Raw genomic sequence first — 13,661 nt, forward strand, 5'->3', positions numbered from 1 at the left:
TTTCAAAAATTACTTTCAATGTAATTGAAATTCAATTCAATTTACCTCTTCTTTGGGGCATCTTCCAGAGTTTTTTGAAGGCTGCCAATTGTAGCTTCCACACTCTTGAGTTGTCTTCTGCTAGATGGCTTTGTTGTTTGTACATTTACTGTGCTTAACTCAATTTTCATGCCCTTAATAATATCTAACAAGTCTTTTTTTGTATTCTCCTTTACACTCTCTTGGCTCTCTGTTTCTTTGGAAATCCCATGCGTTGGAGCAGACTGCTCATCTTTCTTCCTATAATTCACACTGTTAGTGCCAAAGGATCTTTGGACATTATTTTTTGTCCTAGAAAGAAGCATTAAAGAAAAAAAAATGAAAAATACAATCCAAAATAATAAAGGAAGGATTCAAAACACTGCTTTTATGTGTTTTTAAAATTTTCTAATTCGAATCCTTCCCTTTTGTTTTTATTATTATTGTCAGCAACCATAACAAGAGCAATGTAACATTTTTTTTAAAATTTTTATTTATTTATTTGACAGGCAGAGATCACAAGTAGGCAGAGAGGCAGGCAGAGAGAGGAGGAAGCAGGCTCCCCGTTGAGCAGAGAGCCCCATGCGGGGCTTGATCCCAGGACCCTGAGATCATGACCTGAGCCAAAAGCAGAGGCTTTAACCCACTGAGCCACCCAGGCGCACCAAGAGCAATGTAACATTTATTGAATATATACTATGTGCTTAGTCTGGTGCAAAATATTTATTACATTTCCTCATACCCGCAACAACTCCGTATTACCCCCATTCTGCAGATAAGGAAAATAGAAACCAGAGAAGCGAAGTGATTTACCCAAGGTCATGTAGTGCAGGGCTCACTAAGGCCTAAGATACACTGGTGAGTCACAAAGGGGTTATAGGTGTGCTGAGACTGACTGATCACCTGGTCCTTGGGGTAGCTGGGTGATGCCTTGGGCTGCTGGAGCTCCTATCTGTTGCCTCCCTCCGTTTACCTCAAGGTTTGACACAAGATCATTTTTTGTGCATTCTGTGACATTTAAAAAAGGTGATAACTTTGTGATCCACCATCTGTGGTAGAAATATCACCAAGATGAAAGATTTTCATAAAAACCTTATGGGGAAAGACCACTTTCCAGGATGAACCCTCGGATACAAAAGAAACTGTAAAGGCCAAGATTCGGGACCAGGAAGGAATTCCTCCTGACCAGCAGAGACTGATCTCTGCTGGCACGCACCTGGAAGATGGATGTACTCTGTCTGACACAACATTTAAAAGGAGACCACTCTTCATCTTTGGCTGAGACTTCACCGTGGTGCTAAGAAAAGGAAGAAGTCTTACACCACTCCCAAGAAATTCTTCTTGAGAATTCCTCATGAGAGAAAGAAGGTTAAGTTAGCTGTCCTGAAATACTATAAAGTGGAATCAGAAGTGCCCTTCAGATGGATGTGGTGCTGGAGTCTCATGGCTAGCCACCGTGACAGACATTACTGTGACAAGTGTTGTCTGACCTATTGCTTCAACAAACTGGAAAACAAGTAATTATATATGTGTTGATAAAAGACATGAACTATGGGGTGCCTGAGTGGCTCAGTGGGTTAAAGCCTCTGCCTTTGGCTCAGGTCATGATCCCAGGGTCCTGGGATTGAGCCCCGCATCGGACTATCTGCTTAGCGGGGAACCTCCTTCCCCATCTCTGTCTCTACCTGCCTCTCTGCCTACTTGTGATCTCTGTCAAATAAATAAAATCTTTAAAAAAAAAAAAAAAAAAGACCTGAACTAACATTAAAAAAAAAAAAAAAAAGGGTTCCACAGGCTGCCTGGTTGGCTCAGTCAGGTAAGTGTCTGCCTTTGGCTCAGGTCATGACCCCAGGGTCCTGGGATTGAGCCCCACATCAGGCTCCTTGCTAGGGAGTCCACGTCTCCTTCTGCATGCCGCTCCCCCTGCTTGTGCTCTCTCTCTGCCTTTCTCTCAAATAAGTAAAAATAAAACATTAAAAAAAACAAAGGTTGCAAAAACCATGACAGAATTAATAAATTGCAATTTACTATTCTCAGACCCCAAACTGACTACCAAGTCCTTATTCTTAACATGATATAATACTACCTCTTTAAAAGGTATAAAAATACAGAAATTTCTTTTTTTTTTAAGATTTTATTTATTTATTTGACAGAGAGGTCACAAGCAGGCAGAGAGGCAGGCAGAGAGCGGGAAGCGGGCTCCCTGCTGAGCAGAGAGCTCGATGTGGGGCTCGATCCCAGGACCCTGAGATCATGACCTGAGCCGAAGGCAGAGGCTTAACCCACTGAGCCACCCAGGCGCCCCCAGAAATTTCTATTAATAAAGAAAAGTTACTTTCTTTAAAAAACATCTGAGTATTATTCTAATGTCTGGGTGTTATTCTAATCTGATCAACTCTCTCATTGAGCTGCATGTCATTTAACTAATCACCATTTGTAAACTAAGCTGAAATGGACCAGTAAAAAGGATTATTTAACGGCTACTTTCCACTTTTTTCATTAAATACATTTGTGGAAAAGAATGACACAAATGATTCCATCTATTTCAAATTCATGCAAAAGATCTGCCAAATCTAAGTCACCCAAATATCTAATTTTTTTTGTGGTGTTAAAACCTTTTGATACTTGATATTGAAGAACCTTTTTTTTTTAGAGATGCGTTTATATATTTGAGAGAGAGAGCGTGTGAGCAAGAACGCAAGCACCAACAGAAGGGGCAGAGGGAGAGGGAGAAAGAATCCCGAACAAGCTGAGCGCGGAGCCCGATGTGAGGCTCAATCTCAGGACCCTGAGATCATGACCTGAGCTGAAACTGAGCCAGACATTTAACCACCTGCACCACCCAGGTGTCCTGATATTGAAGAAATTAAAAAGCTAGGGCACCTGGGTGGCTCAGTCACTAAAGCATCTGCCTTCCGCTCAGGCCACGGTTCTGGGATCCAGCCCCACCTCCTCCACGTGGGTTCCTGCCCAGTGGAGAGCCTGCTTCTCCCTCTCCCTCCTCCTCTTCCCCTCCCCCTGCTCCTGGGTGTGCTCTCTCTCACACTCTCTATCCCAAATAAATCTTAAAAAAGAACAAAAAGAAAACATTAAAAAAAAAACGTAAAAAGCTAATGAATGAGTTAGATTAGAAAGGTAAAATGTACACAAAGTCATTCATTAAATACAATGAATATCTACTCTGTGCTGGATACTATACTATGCATTGACGATAGCATACAATAGTAAATCAGAATCTCATGGTCCCTATCTTTCTGAAGCTAACAGGCTAGAACACTGTTTCTCAAACTTCAATATGCATAAGAATTACCTAGGCCTCCCACCAAGGAATCCTTATTCAGTAGCTTTGAGGAGGGACCAAAGTGTTTGCATTTCTAACAAATCTCTAAGTAATACTGATATTGCCCATCAGAGGACCGCATATCTGAGGAGCTACGTGACACACGTCCTTTAATCCTTACAATCTTACAGGACAGGTCTCACTACTTCTGTTTTATACAAGAAACTGATGCTTAAAGAGGTTAAATCAGTGGTTCTTAACCTTTAGAGATCATCTGAATTATGTAGGGAGCTTATTTAAAATTATTATATTATTAAATTATAAAATTATTATATTATATATTAAATTATAAAATTTTAAAATATATTCCTGAGATTCTTAGTCGCTAAGTTTGGTATGCTGCCCAAGGACCTGCATTTAACCAAGATGACAGGTGCTTCTGATACAACTCATCTCAAGACCGCACATCAGACCCTGGGCTACATATTATATCAACTTCTCAAATCGAGCCAATAGCAGTATCAGACTAGGGACCCTTTAATGAAAGAAAAAAATGGCTATTGCCAAGAATTCTGAAACAAACTATTTGATCTGCTTATAAAAATGTGAAAGGCTATCAACTAGAGGCACTTAACAATTAGAAAGCAAAACCAGGGACGCCTGGGTGGCTCAGTTGGTTAAGCAGCTGCCTTCGGCTCAGGTCATGATCCCAGTGTCCTGGGATCGAGTCCCACATCGGGCTCCTTGCTCATCAGGGAGCCTGCTTCTCCCTCTGCCTCTGCCTGCCATTCTGTCTGCCTGTGCTTGCTCTCTCTCCCTCTCTCTCTCTGACAAATAAATAAATAAAATTAAAAAAAAAAAAGAAAGCAAAACCAATTACATAATGATTATCTTTATAATCAGTACACAGGATCTTCATCATATCATTCAATATACGGTGCGATTCAGTTTAGGAAAATATTTCAGTGTTAAAGTTAAATATTAAAGGTATTATTTAACAAAGGTGGCAATCAGGAGAATCTCACATATAACCTCCCATCTTTCAGTGTTTCCTTCCAAGACTACTATGGGGCCACAGAAAGTAATCTATGTTTAGTACAGGAAAATCATGTACAGGCAGTAACTCCATAACACTAAAATAATAAAACTTCGGTCATAACCTCCCACCAGGGCTTGTTTCCACTGAGAGCATTTCATCAGCCCTTCAAGTACAACACATCCAAAATCACATTTAAGAGCTCCCCTCTCATACTAACCAATTTTCACCCTTCTGTACTGAAGGGGCTTCTTACCATAACAGATATTCTGAATTCTAAAACTATGACATATTTTAAAAGCTTTCTCAAAGCTGCTCTTCAATCTTCTATTAACATTAACAGTACACCTGTCTTGTAGGGTAGCCTGCTTAAATCTTTTCTCTACCTTACCCTTATTTCATATGCCACATCACATCAATTCTACCTGTGCAGTTTTTCTCCTCCGTCCAGCTGCTTTTTCCCATCTCCGTTGCTACTAACCTGTTTTGAGCTACACTCAACCATAGTGACCCTGGCCCCAAATCGTTCTGCTTGGACTATATGCAGTAGAATTAAGTTTCCATAATGATGAGAGTTCTTAGAGAATAAACAGCAAGACGAAGTATGCATGACTACTTTTCTTGCCTGGCTAGCTCCAACCCTTGGTCCCCCTTTAGATTTTATCAGTCTTCTTTTCCAGAAAGGATACTCTGAACCTCTCCTGCAATAGTTAGCTGTCCGGATTTCCTCACCCAGCCGTGACGGGAATAAGCATTCCGTGCTATCTACACCATCTCAGCTTCACTCCGCTAAACTTGAATTGCATACTTGAACTACAAGCTTCGTGGTGGCAGAACTGTTGTTATTCGGGGTTTAACGCCAGTATCGGTACAGTGTAAGTACTTTAAATGACGAATCAAAGAAAAAAATGGAGGCAGGAATGAGACCGTTATAGTCTCGGGAAGTTTAAAAAAAAGGGGGGGGGGGTGAGACAACTTTGCTTCTGGAACCCGGAATGAATGAGGGGAGGCGTGGCGGAGCGCTCGGGACAGGAGCCAACCTTGTACCCGTAGCTCTGATTCTCACTCACGTTATGACCTTGGGCAAGTCATTTTAGCTTTCTGGGATTTCCCTTTCCTCAGCTTTAAAGCAACGGGATCCCTCTGAGATCCCGCTGGCTGGAACATCCACCCCAGGAAGCGCAGAATGACCACTGAATGCCCCGGAGGTTGCCTTGACACCCGCAGGGCCAACAGCGCCAAAATGCGGTACCTGACCGTTCCGTTCGGAGCACCGAGTAGCACAATCGCAGCCTCCGAGCCTCCAGAGCATAAAGGAAAGCGGGAGAGAGGGCGTAGAGGTAGGATCGCGGAGACCCTCGGAAACATCGCAAGAGACAAACCAAACTGGGAGCACAAACGATCAGACCGTCCCTCTGCCAAACACGTCCCCCGCTCTCTCTTTCCGTTCCGCAGCCTGGCGCGTTCCGTCCCTTCACGTTCCGGTGGGCAACAGGGGCCTGTAACTGAGTTCCGGCCTCCTCCGCGGCCGAGCCCGTCAGCTGCGTCCCCGCGATTCTAGTGGCCTAGGTGGAGTGGATGCCTGAGTTGAGCTAAGATGCGCTGGTTCAGGCATCAGGACGGGCACGGGAGAGGAAGAGAGTGGAGGAAGTGATCTAGTGTGCAGTATTACTTTGAGGGGCGGGGAAGAGGCGGAGAATTGACGCTACTGGGCGGTGTCTGGGGGAGAAGATGCACAGCGTTCATCACATTCTCAGAATGGCCCGTGGCCACCAGGTTAAACAAGAAAAATTACCCTGGAACATAGAAATTAGTATTTCTTTTCCGTCTCTGTTCTTGATGTAGAGTCAAAACATGAGACGTGTATGTTTCTTCACCCGCCCCCCCACCCCAAAATTGTTTCAGAGAGAAAAATGTGCAAGAGAAAGTCGTGGCTTCGTCCTGCCCTTGAGGAAGGCCGCGGAGGATGAATGAGGGGTGGTCAAACCTCGGAGTGCACGAGCATAAGCCCCGGGAGAAGGCCGGCTGATAAATCACGTGCGAACCTCTGGACTGGACTTGCATGGTGGCCGCTGAAGGCTGACGTCAATTCCCCCCACCACCACCACCATTTCAAGAGAGAATCAAGATTGGTGGCGAGTTTTTTGTAAACGGAAATACAGAAAAGAGTATGAGTCATAAACATGTTGAGGAAAATGTGCCTCATGAATTAGTAAGGACTGAAATTTACCCTAGCTCAACTTTCTTCCTTTCTTCTTTTTTAAATTTTTAAATAAATTTTTGAAAGATAGATTGATTTTAGAAAGACTGAAAGAGAGTACGAGCAGGGAAAGGGGCATAGGGAGACAATGTCCAAGCTGACTCCTGCTGAGTGCACAGCCAGAGGTGGGCCTCCATCCCAGGACCTATGAGATCAGGACCTGCATCGAAACCAAGAGTCCAACGCTCAAAAGACTGAGCCACCCAGGCGGCGCAGACTCTCAACTACTGCTTTCCAAAAGAGGCCTTTAATGATTACCCTAGTTAAAATAGCCTCCTGCACCACCCAGTCCCACTCTCTGGCACAGATTGCTCTTGTCTACCAAACCCCATTTGCCTCTTCCTCTGGAGTTTTCCCTCTATGTGGCTACAGAGGAAACATTTCCCAGCCTTCCTTGCAGACAGTACCTCTACATTTTATCAACAGAATGTGAATAGAAGTGATGTACCCATAAAAAAAAATGGGCACAAATTCCCCTAAAACTTTTCCTCTTTCTTCCTAGTTGGAATACAGACAAGATTATAGATTATAGATTATAGAGCTGAAGCAGCTAGGAGATGGAGAGATGAAGGCTTTCAGAGATAAAGGTGAGAGCCACCCTACCTCTGTCCCTTGCTGCCTCCTCCAGACTCTCGCAAAGGAAGGGGGGAGGGGAACACGTCCTTCTTGTTTAAATATATTTCTTAGATTCTCTGTGACAAGTAGTCTAGATTGTATCTTAACTAAGGTACCCTCTATGTCAAAACCTTGTTTCATTTTCTACAGAGTACCACCAACAGAAATTTATCTCCATATTTATGTGCTTTTGTTATCTCACTCTGACAGAATGTGTGTTCCGTGAGGGAATGGACTTTGTCTTATTCACTGCTGCAGTTCTAGTTCCTAGAACCATGCCTGTCATATGATAGATGCTCAAAAGTATTTGGGGAATACATTAATTATTTCCAAGTACAAAATAGGTGCAGAGAGTTTAGGAAATTTGCCCAACTTCTTGCAGCTAATCAATGGCAGAGCTAGATTCAAACTCAGAGCCACTTAACTCTGATATTCTTGTTCATCTTGGAATACCTGAGGGTTTATGATTTTACTTATGCATAAAGTCACATGGAGGTGCTCACTAAACACATAAATGAGTAGCTCAAAAGATCTGAATCCAAGATTCTAGCAAGCACCCAGGTGATTTTGGTGCAGGTGGTCTTCAGACAGAATTTTGAGATACACTACAATGACAGTATGGCTTACTTAGCTATTCATAGCTCTACATTCACTTAGGATACACATAAATAAAAAGTGTTATAATTAAAAAGTGATGATCAGACTATTACTTCTGATGAACATCAAAGTCATAATGCTCAGCAAACAGAGCCAGACGTAAGAGACCATACAGTATATGATTCTGCTTCCATAACAGTGTGAAGAAGACACAGCTAAAGGGAAGAAATCAGATCAAAAGTTACCAGGAAGTGAGGATGGAAGGAGGTGATTGGGTACGGCAGAACATGAGGGAAATTTTTATACTTATTGAAATACTCAGGGCGCCTGGATGGCTCAGTGGGTTAAGCCTCTGCCTCGACTCAGGTCATGATCTCAGGGTCCTGGGATTAAGCCCCACATCGGGCTCTCTGCTCAGTGGGGAGCCTGCTCCCCCAGCCCCGCCTGCCTCTCTGCCTGCTTGTGATTTCTGTCGGTCAAATAAATAAATAAAATCTTAAAAAAAACTTATTGAAAAAAAACTATATCTTGATTCTGGTGGGGGTCATGGCCTTTCACACTGAACAAAACTCAAGACTTGTACACCTAAAATGTGTGATTTTTACTGTATGTAAATGATATATCTCAGCAAAACTGATTTGAACAAAAAAGTTAAAGCAGTCAGAAATCTGCAATCATAAAATTGGTGACAAGTTAAACCACAGGAGAAATTTAATATATACTAAGAAAAAGAAAAGAAAAAACCTGTCCTTTGAAAAAGTATAATTTGTGCAATGGTTCAAAGCAATCATTTATAAAAGCAACAAAAATGTAGCCAGAAAGTAGAAAATGTTTTTCCTCCTTCTATTCTGCCATGGAATCACTAGTCATTTTCTTCTCAGTGCCCCCTGAAATGCACTTTCTAGAACAATGTGCCTTTGGCAAGAGGCAGCAAATCAACTGAAATAGGTCCTGATATACCTCAGGGACTTTGTCCTAAATGTCTCATGAAATTCTACAGTAATTAACTTGACAAGCTTTCCATGAGCGGAAAAGGCAAAAATTATTCTATATTCCAGTTACTGATTGCTGTGTAACACACCACCCCAAAACTTAATGGCTTAAAACAACAATTTATTCTCTCTCACAGTTCTGTGGTTCACTGGGTGCAGCTGGGCGGTTCCCCCTTGGGGTTAGTCATGTGGCTACAGTCAGATTGCAGCTAATCTGGATTGGATGTCTCAGATGTTATTCCCATTCACATATTTAAAGGCACAGCTGGGATGGCTGAAGACACAGGACCTGACCAAGTAATATTCTCTCTCTCTCTCTCTCTTGCTTCCTCTCTCTCTACATGGCCTCTGAAAGGGTAGCAAAATATGCCACCTTAAAATATACCACTTGGGTCATAAAGATCATTTTGAGCTGTGGACATTTAAGATGCAAATACAAGTGGAGCTCTCTGCCCTCCCCCTATTTGCCTAAACACAGGACATAAACTTTTGAAGGTGTTCCCCCTCCCTTCTCTTCCAGGAAAGACAAGTTAAGCACTGGCTACCACCCTAGAAATGTCAGCCCAGAAATGGCACTAAAGGAATCTACATAAATAACTTTACTAACTATCCCTTAGTTTACATTAGTTCCCCCGTATATTTGCCTTTTAATGATTTGCTGCCTTAGAAACTGAAAATCCTTTGCCCTGCTCTTGTCACTTCCCTGAAAATTCACCACTGTTTTCTTAAGTTGCTAAAAAAGCCCAAATTCTAACCACCTCTTTGAATTACTCATCTCTGAGTGCTCTCAGACACACAGATATGTCTGTGTGGCATATGCATTAATGAACTTCTATTTGTTTTTCTCTTGTTAACCTGTCTTCTGTTAGTCTAATTTACAGGGTCCCAGCCATTGAACCTAAGATTGGTGGAAGGAAAAGAGATCTTTTTCCTCCCCTGCACCTCTCTACCTGGCTAGCTTGTGCTTCCTTACAACGTAACATCTTAGAGTATTTGAGTTTTTTACATAGAGACAAACTTACCATATAGCCTTACATACAGTGAGTGTTCCATGGGGCCCAGTGTAACACTGCACAGCTTTTTAGGACCAGCATTGGAAATCACATAGTATCACTGCCGTGGTATTCCCTTGGTAAAAAATAAGCCATAAGGCCAGCCCAGATTCTAAGGGAAGGAACTGTACCTCCCCGGGACACTAGGAGGAGTGGCTTGTAGGGCCCACCTTTGGAGCCTTGCTCCCACCTCTCAGCAAACTTTTAATTACGTCTATTCACTGTACCAGCCACTCTGCTGTCTTGTTTTGTCTTTTTTTGTTAAATATCCAACTATTTTGATAATTAAGAACCTATTTCAGCTTATATAAAATATTACAAAGAAGTATCACATACATTATTTAATTTGGTCATTGTGATACTAACAGAGGAAGCCAGGACAAGGATTTTTTTTTTTTAAGATTTTATTTATTTATTTGAGAGAGAGAGCATGCAGAGGGAGAGGGAGAAGCAAACTCCCCGCTGAGTGGGGAGCCCAGTGCAGGGCTCCATCCCAGGATCAGGACCTGAGCCCACAGCAGACGCCCAACTAGCTGAGCCACGCAGGTGCCCCAGAGCAAGGATTTTTATCCCCATTGTACTAACAAGAAAATGAGCCTCAGAGAAGTTCACTGAGTCACCTGAAGTCACGTGACTAGTAAGTGCCAGCTGACAGCCTGCTGACTCCTAACCAGGGCTTTTCACTGGCTCTCAAGCCAGCTCAATGGCATGTTTGTGTTTCACTCGCATCATTCCAGCCTGAATGTCAAAGTTCACTTGACAGCATCCAAGTGCTGGTGTCGGCAAAACCATGCCTCTGAGGTTAGTGTGGTAAGACAAATTAAGAAAAAGCAAACAAAGCTTTAGGGAGCTGTCCACTGGAGAGATTTTAATGAGCCTGTGTTTCAGATGAAGATTATAGATATTGATTGTACTATTTAAAAAAAAAGTCTTCTTCAAACTGATTTTGATTTTGTTTATAAAATATGAGATAAACCTTTTGAATAAAGTAGCAATAAATTGGGGGGTGCCTGGGTGGCTGTGTTAGGTAAGTGTCTGCCTTCAGCTCAGGTCATGATCTCAACATCCTGGGATCACCACTCCACACCACCCCGCTTCTCCCTCTGCCCCTCCCCTCCCGTTTGTGCTTTCTCTCCCTCTCTCCCTCTCTCTATCAATAAATAAAATCTTTAAAAAGAAAAGTAGCAATAAATTTGTCATCATGCAATAACGTTAGAGATGGTACCAAGGTAACCTTTTTTTTTTTTTTTAAATTTATTTGACAGAGAGAAAGACAGCAAGAGAGGGAACACAGCAGGGGGAGTGGGAGAGGGAGAAGCAGGTCTCCCACAGAACAGGGAGCCCGATGTAGGGCTCGATTCCAGGATCCTGGGGTCATGACCTGAGCTGAAGGCAGACGCTTAATGACTGACCCACCCAGGTGCCCCTGATGCCAAGGTATCCTAAAATAATACATAGACAAGTCATGAATGTTCAAAGGATCATTGAAGAAAATATTCAGGTCTCAAATATTTTTATTTATTTATGATTTATTTAGAGAGCAGCAGAAGGGGCAGAGGGAGAAGGAGAAGAATCCTCACTGACCAGGAAGCCAGACACGGGGCTTGAACCCAGGACCCCAGGACCCTGAGATCATGACCTGAGCCAAAATCAACAGTCAGACACTTAATGGACTGAGTCACCCAGGTACCCCAGGTTTCAAATGTTTATACTGATGACATTGTTTAGCATTGCTTCACAATGCCAAGCAGATGTCGAAGTCAACAAAAAAAGGAGGATTTGCTGATGTATGTTAGAGAGTTAACTTCATGGATCTCCTTACCTCCTTAACACCTGGAGACAAACTGACATAGGGTCCAGTACTATAAGCAGACAAAACTATTTGAAGTTTGCCATGTGACATAGACCACCCACAAAATTCACATAATTAAAGAAAAATAAACTCTAACATGTGTTTTTAAACAATTTATATTTTAATCGAAAGCGAAGAAATGAAATCGAAATCGAAAAAGAAATCGAAAGCAAAGAAATGAAGAATAAAACAATCACACTAAAACTTCATAGCTCAGGGGGCACCTGGCTGACTCATTTGGTAGAGCACACAATTCCTGATCTCAGGGTTGCAAGTTCAAGCCCCATGTTAGGTGTTGAGATTACTTAAAAATAAAATCTTAAACAACAACAACATGGGGCGCCTGGGTGGCTCAGTCATTAGGTGTCTGCCTTCAGCTCAGGTTGTGATCCCAGGGTCCTGGGATCGAGCCCCGCTTCAGGCTCCCTGCTCAGCGGGAAGCCTGCATCTCCCTCTCCCACTCTCCCTGCTTGTGTTCCCTCTCTTGGTGTGTCTCTCTCTGTCAAATAAATAAATAAAATCTTTAAAAACAACTATAACAACACCTCTACAGAAGGTGTAATAGACACAGTAGAATGTGGTTGTTCTGGGATGTATATAGTGAAGGACCAGGCTCTCCCCAAGAAACTTTGGTCAAGTTTTCTTACCCTCTTTGGGTCTCAGATGCCTTATCTGTGGAAAGGGAATAGTAATGGTACCTACCTTCAAGGTGGCTATGAGGATTAAGTGGGTTAAGATGTGTACAACTGCTTAGAACAGTGCCTAGCACACAATAAGCACTATAGAAGTGTTTGCTACTTTTACAGTAAAAATTGAAAGACGAATGGTAATATGCTTTGAAAGTTTAAAAATTACAGAAGCTGTAAGGAAGACAACTTTGTTTTTGTAATGAAACTTCTATGTTTAAATAATCGTAGATACAGAAAAGTTGCAAAAGTTGTACAAATATTTCCCAGACTACCCAAATGTTATCATTTTATCACATTTGTTTTTATCACTTTCATTATCTTGCCTGTTATTTTTCCCAGAACACTTGAAAATAAGTTGCAGAGGGACACCTGGGTGGCTCAATGGTTAAGCCTCTGCCGTGGGCTCAGGTCACGATCCCAGGGTCCTGGGTTCAATCCAAGCATCGGGCTCCCTGCTCAGCAGAAGTCTGCTTCTCCCTCTCCTGCTCCCCCTGCTTGTGTTCCCTCTCTTGCTGTATCTCTCTCTCTGCCAATAAATAAAATAAAATAAAATAAAATCTTTAAAAAAGAAATAAGTTCGCGGAGATAATTCACTTTACCTCTAAATCATGTGGGGTTTATTTCCTCAAAAAGGGACATTATCAGGGAACCTGGGTGGCTCAGTGGGTTAAAGCCTCCACCTTCGGCTCAGGTCACGATCCCACGGTCCTGGGATGGAGCCCCGCATTGGGCTTTCTGATTATCGGGGAGCCTACTTCCCCCTCTGTCTCTGCCTGCCTCTCTGCCTAGTTGTGATCTCTGTCTCTCAAATAAATAAATAGAATCTTAAAAAAAGGGACATTATCTTACTTAAGTACAGTGCAATTATAAAATTAGGAAATTAACATCAATATGATACTATAATTCAATCTGCAGACCTTATTCAAATTCCACCAACTGTCACAATGATGTCCTTTATAGCAAGAGCAAAAGAAACTCTTTTCCTCATCCAGGACCTGATCAGAGATCACAGGTTGCATTTAATTCTTCATCTCCTTTGAGTGGAGTTCCTCAGTGCATCATTGTCCTTCATGACCTTGTCTTCTCTTTTAATTAAAATATAGTTGACACACAATGTTACATTAGTTTCAGGTGTTTGACCTTGGGGTTTTTGAAGAGTTCAGGTGAGTTATTTTGTAGCACACCCTTATTTTTTTATCCTGTTTCCTAGTGAGTAGATTGAAGTTATTAGTTTTTTTTTTTTTTTAATTTGAGAGAAGAGAGAGACAGT

At 42.2% G+C, this 13,661-nt stretch overlaps 1 protein-coding gene and 1 pseudogene across 7 annotated transcripts in view; one reads left to right on the forward strand and one right to left on the reverse strand.

Moving 5' to 3' along the window:
- Nucleotides 1–5,764, reverse strand: part of MRPS31 (mitochondrial ribosomal protein S31) — a 35,723-nt gene extending 29,959 nt beyond the window's left edge. For 3 of the 7 annotated variants that reach the window (XR_007126152.1, XR_007126149.1, XM_047723262.1), the window contains exons 1-2: nt 5,587–5,759; nt 46–330 (exon numbers count right to left, since the gene is read on the reverse strand). Coding sequence is in view for 3 of the 7 variants with exons in the window: in XM_047723262.1 (XP_047579218.1) it covers nt 46–330; nt 5,587–5,702 (401 nt within the window). In the remaining 4 variants the exon portion in view is untranslated. Of the gene's footprint in view, nt 1–45; nt 331–5,586 lie in introns of all 7 variants that reach the window. The other 4 variants (XR_007126151.1, XM_047723263.1, XR_007126150.1 and 1 more) reach the window with 3 other exon arrangements.
- On the forward strand, nt 717–1,658 carry LOC125094943 (ubiquitin-40S ribosomal protein S27a-like; annotated as a pseudogene).
- Nucleotides 5,765–13,661: the final 7,897 nt, after the last annotated feature.

This window comes from Lutra lutra, chromosome 3 (assembly GCF_902655055.1).
Source record: "Lutra lutra chromosome 3, mLutLut1.2, whole genome shotgun sequence".
Classification (NCBI taxonomy): Eukaryota; Metazoa; Chordata; class Mammalia; order Carnivora; family Mustelidae; genus Lutra; species Lutra lutra.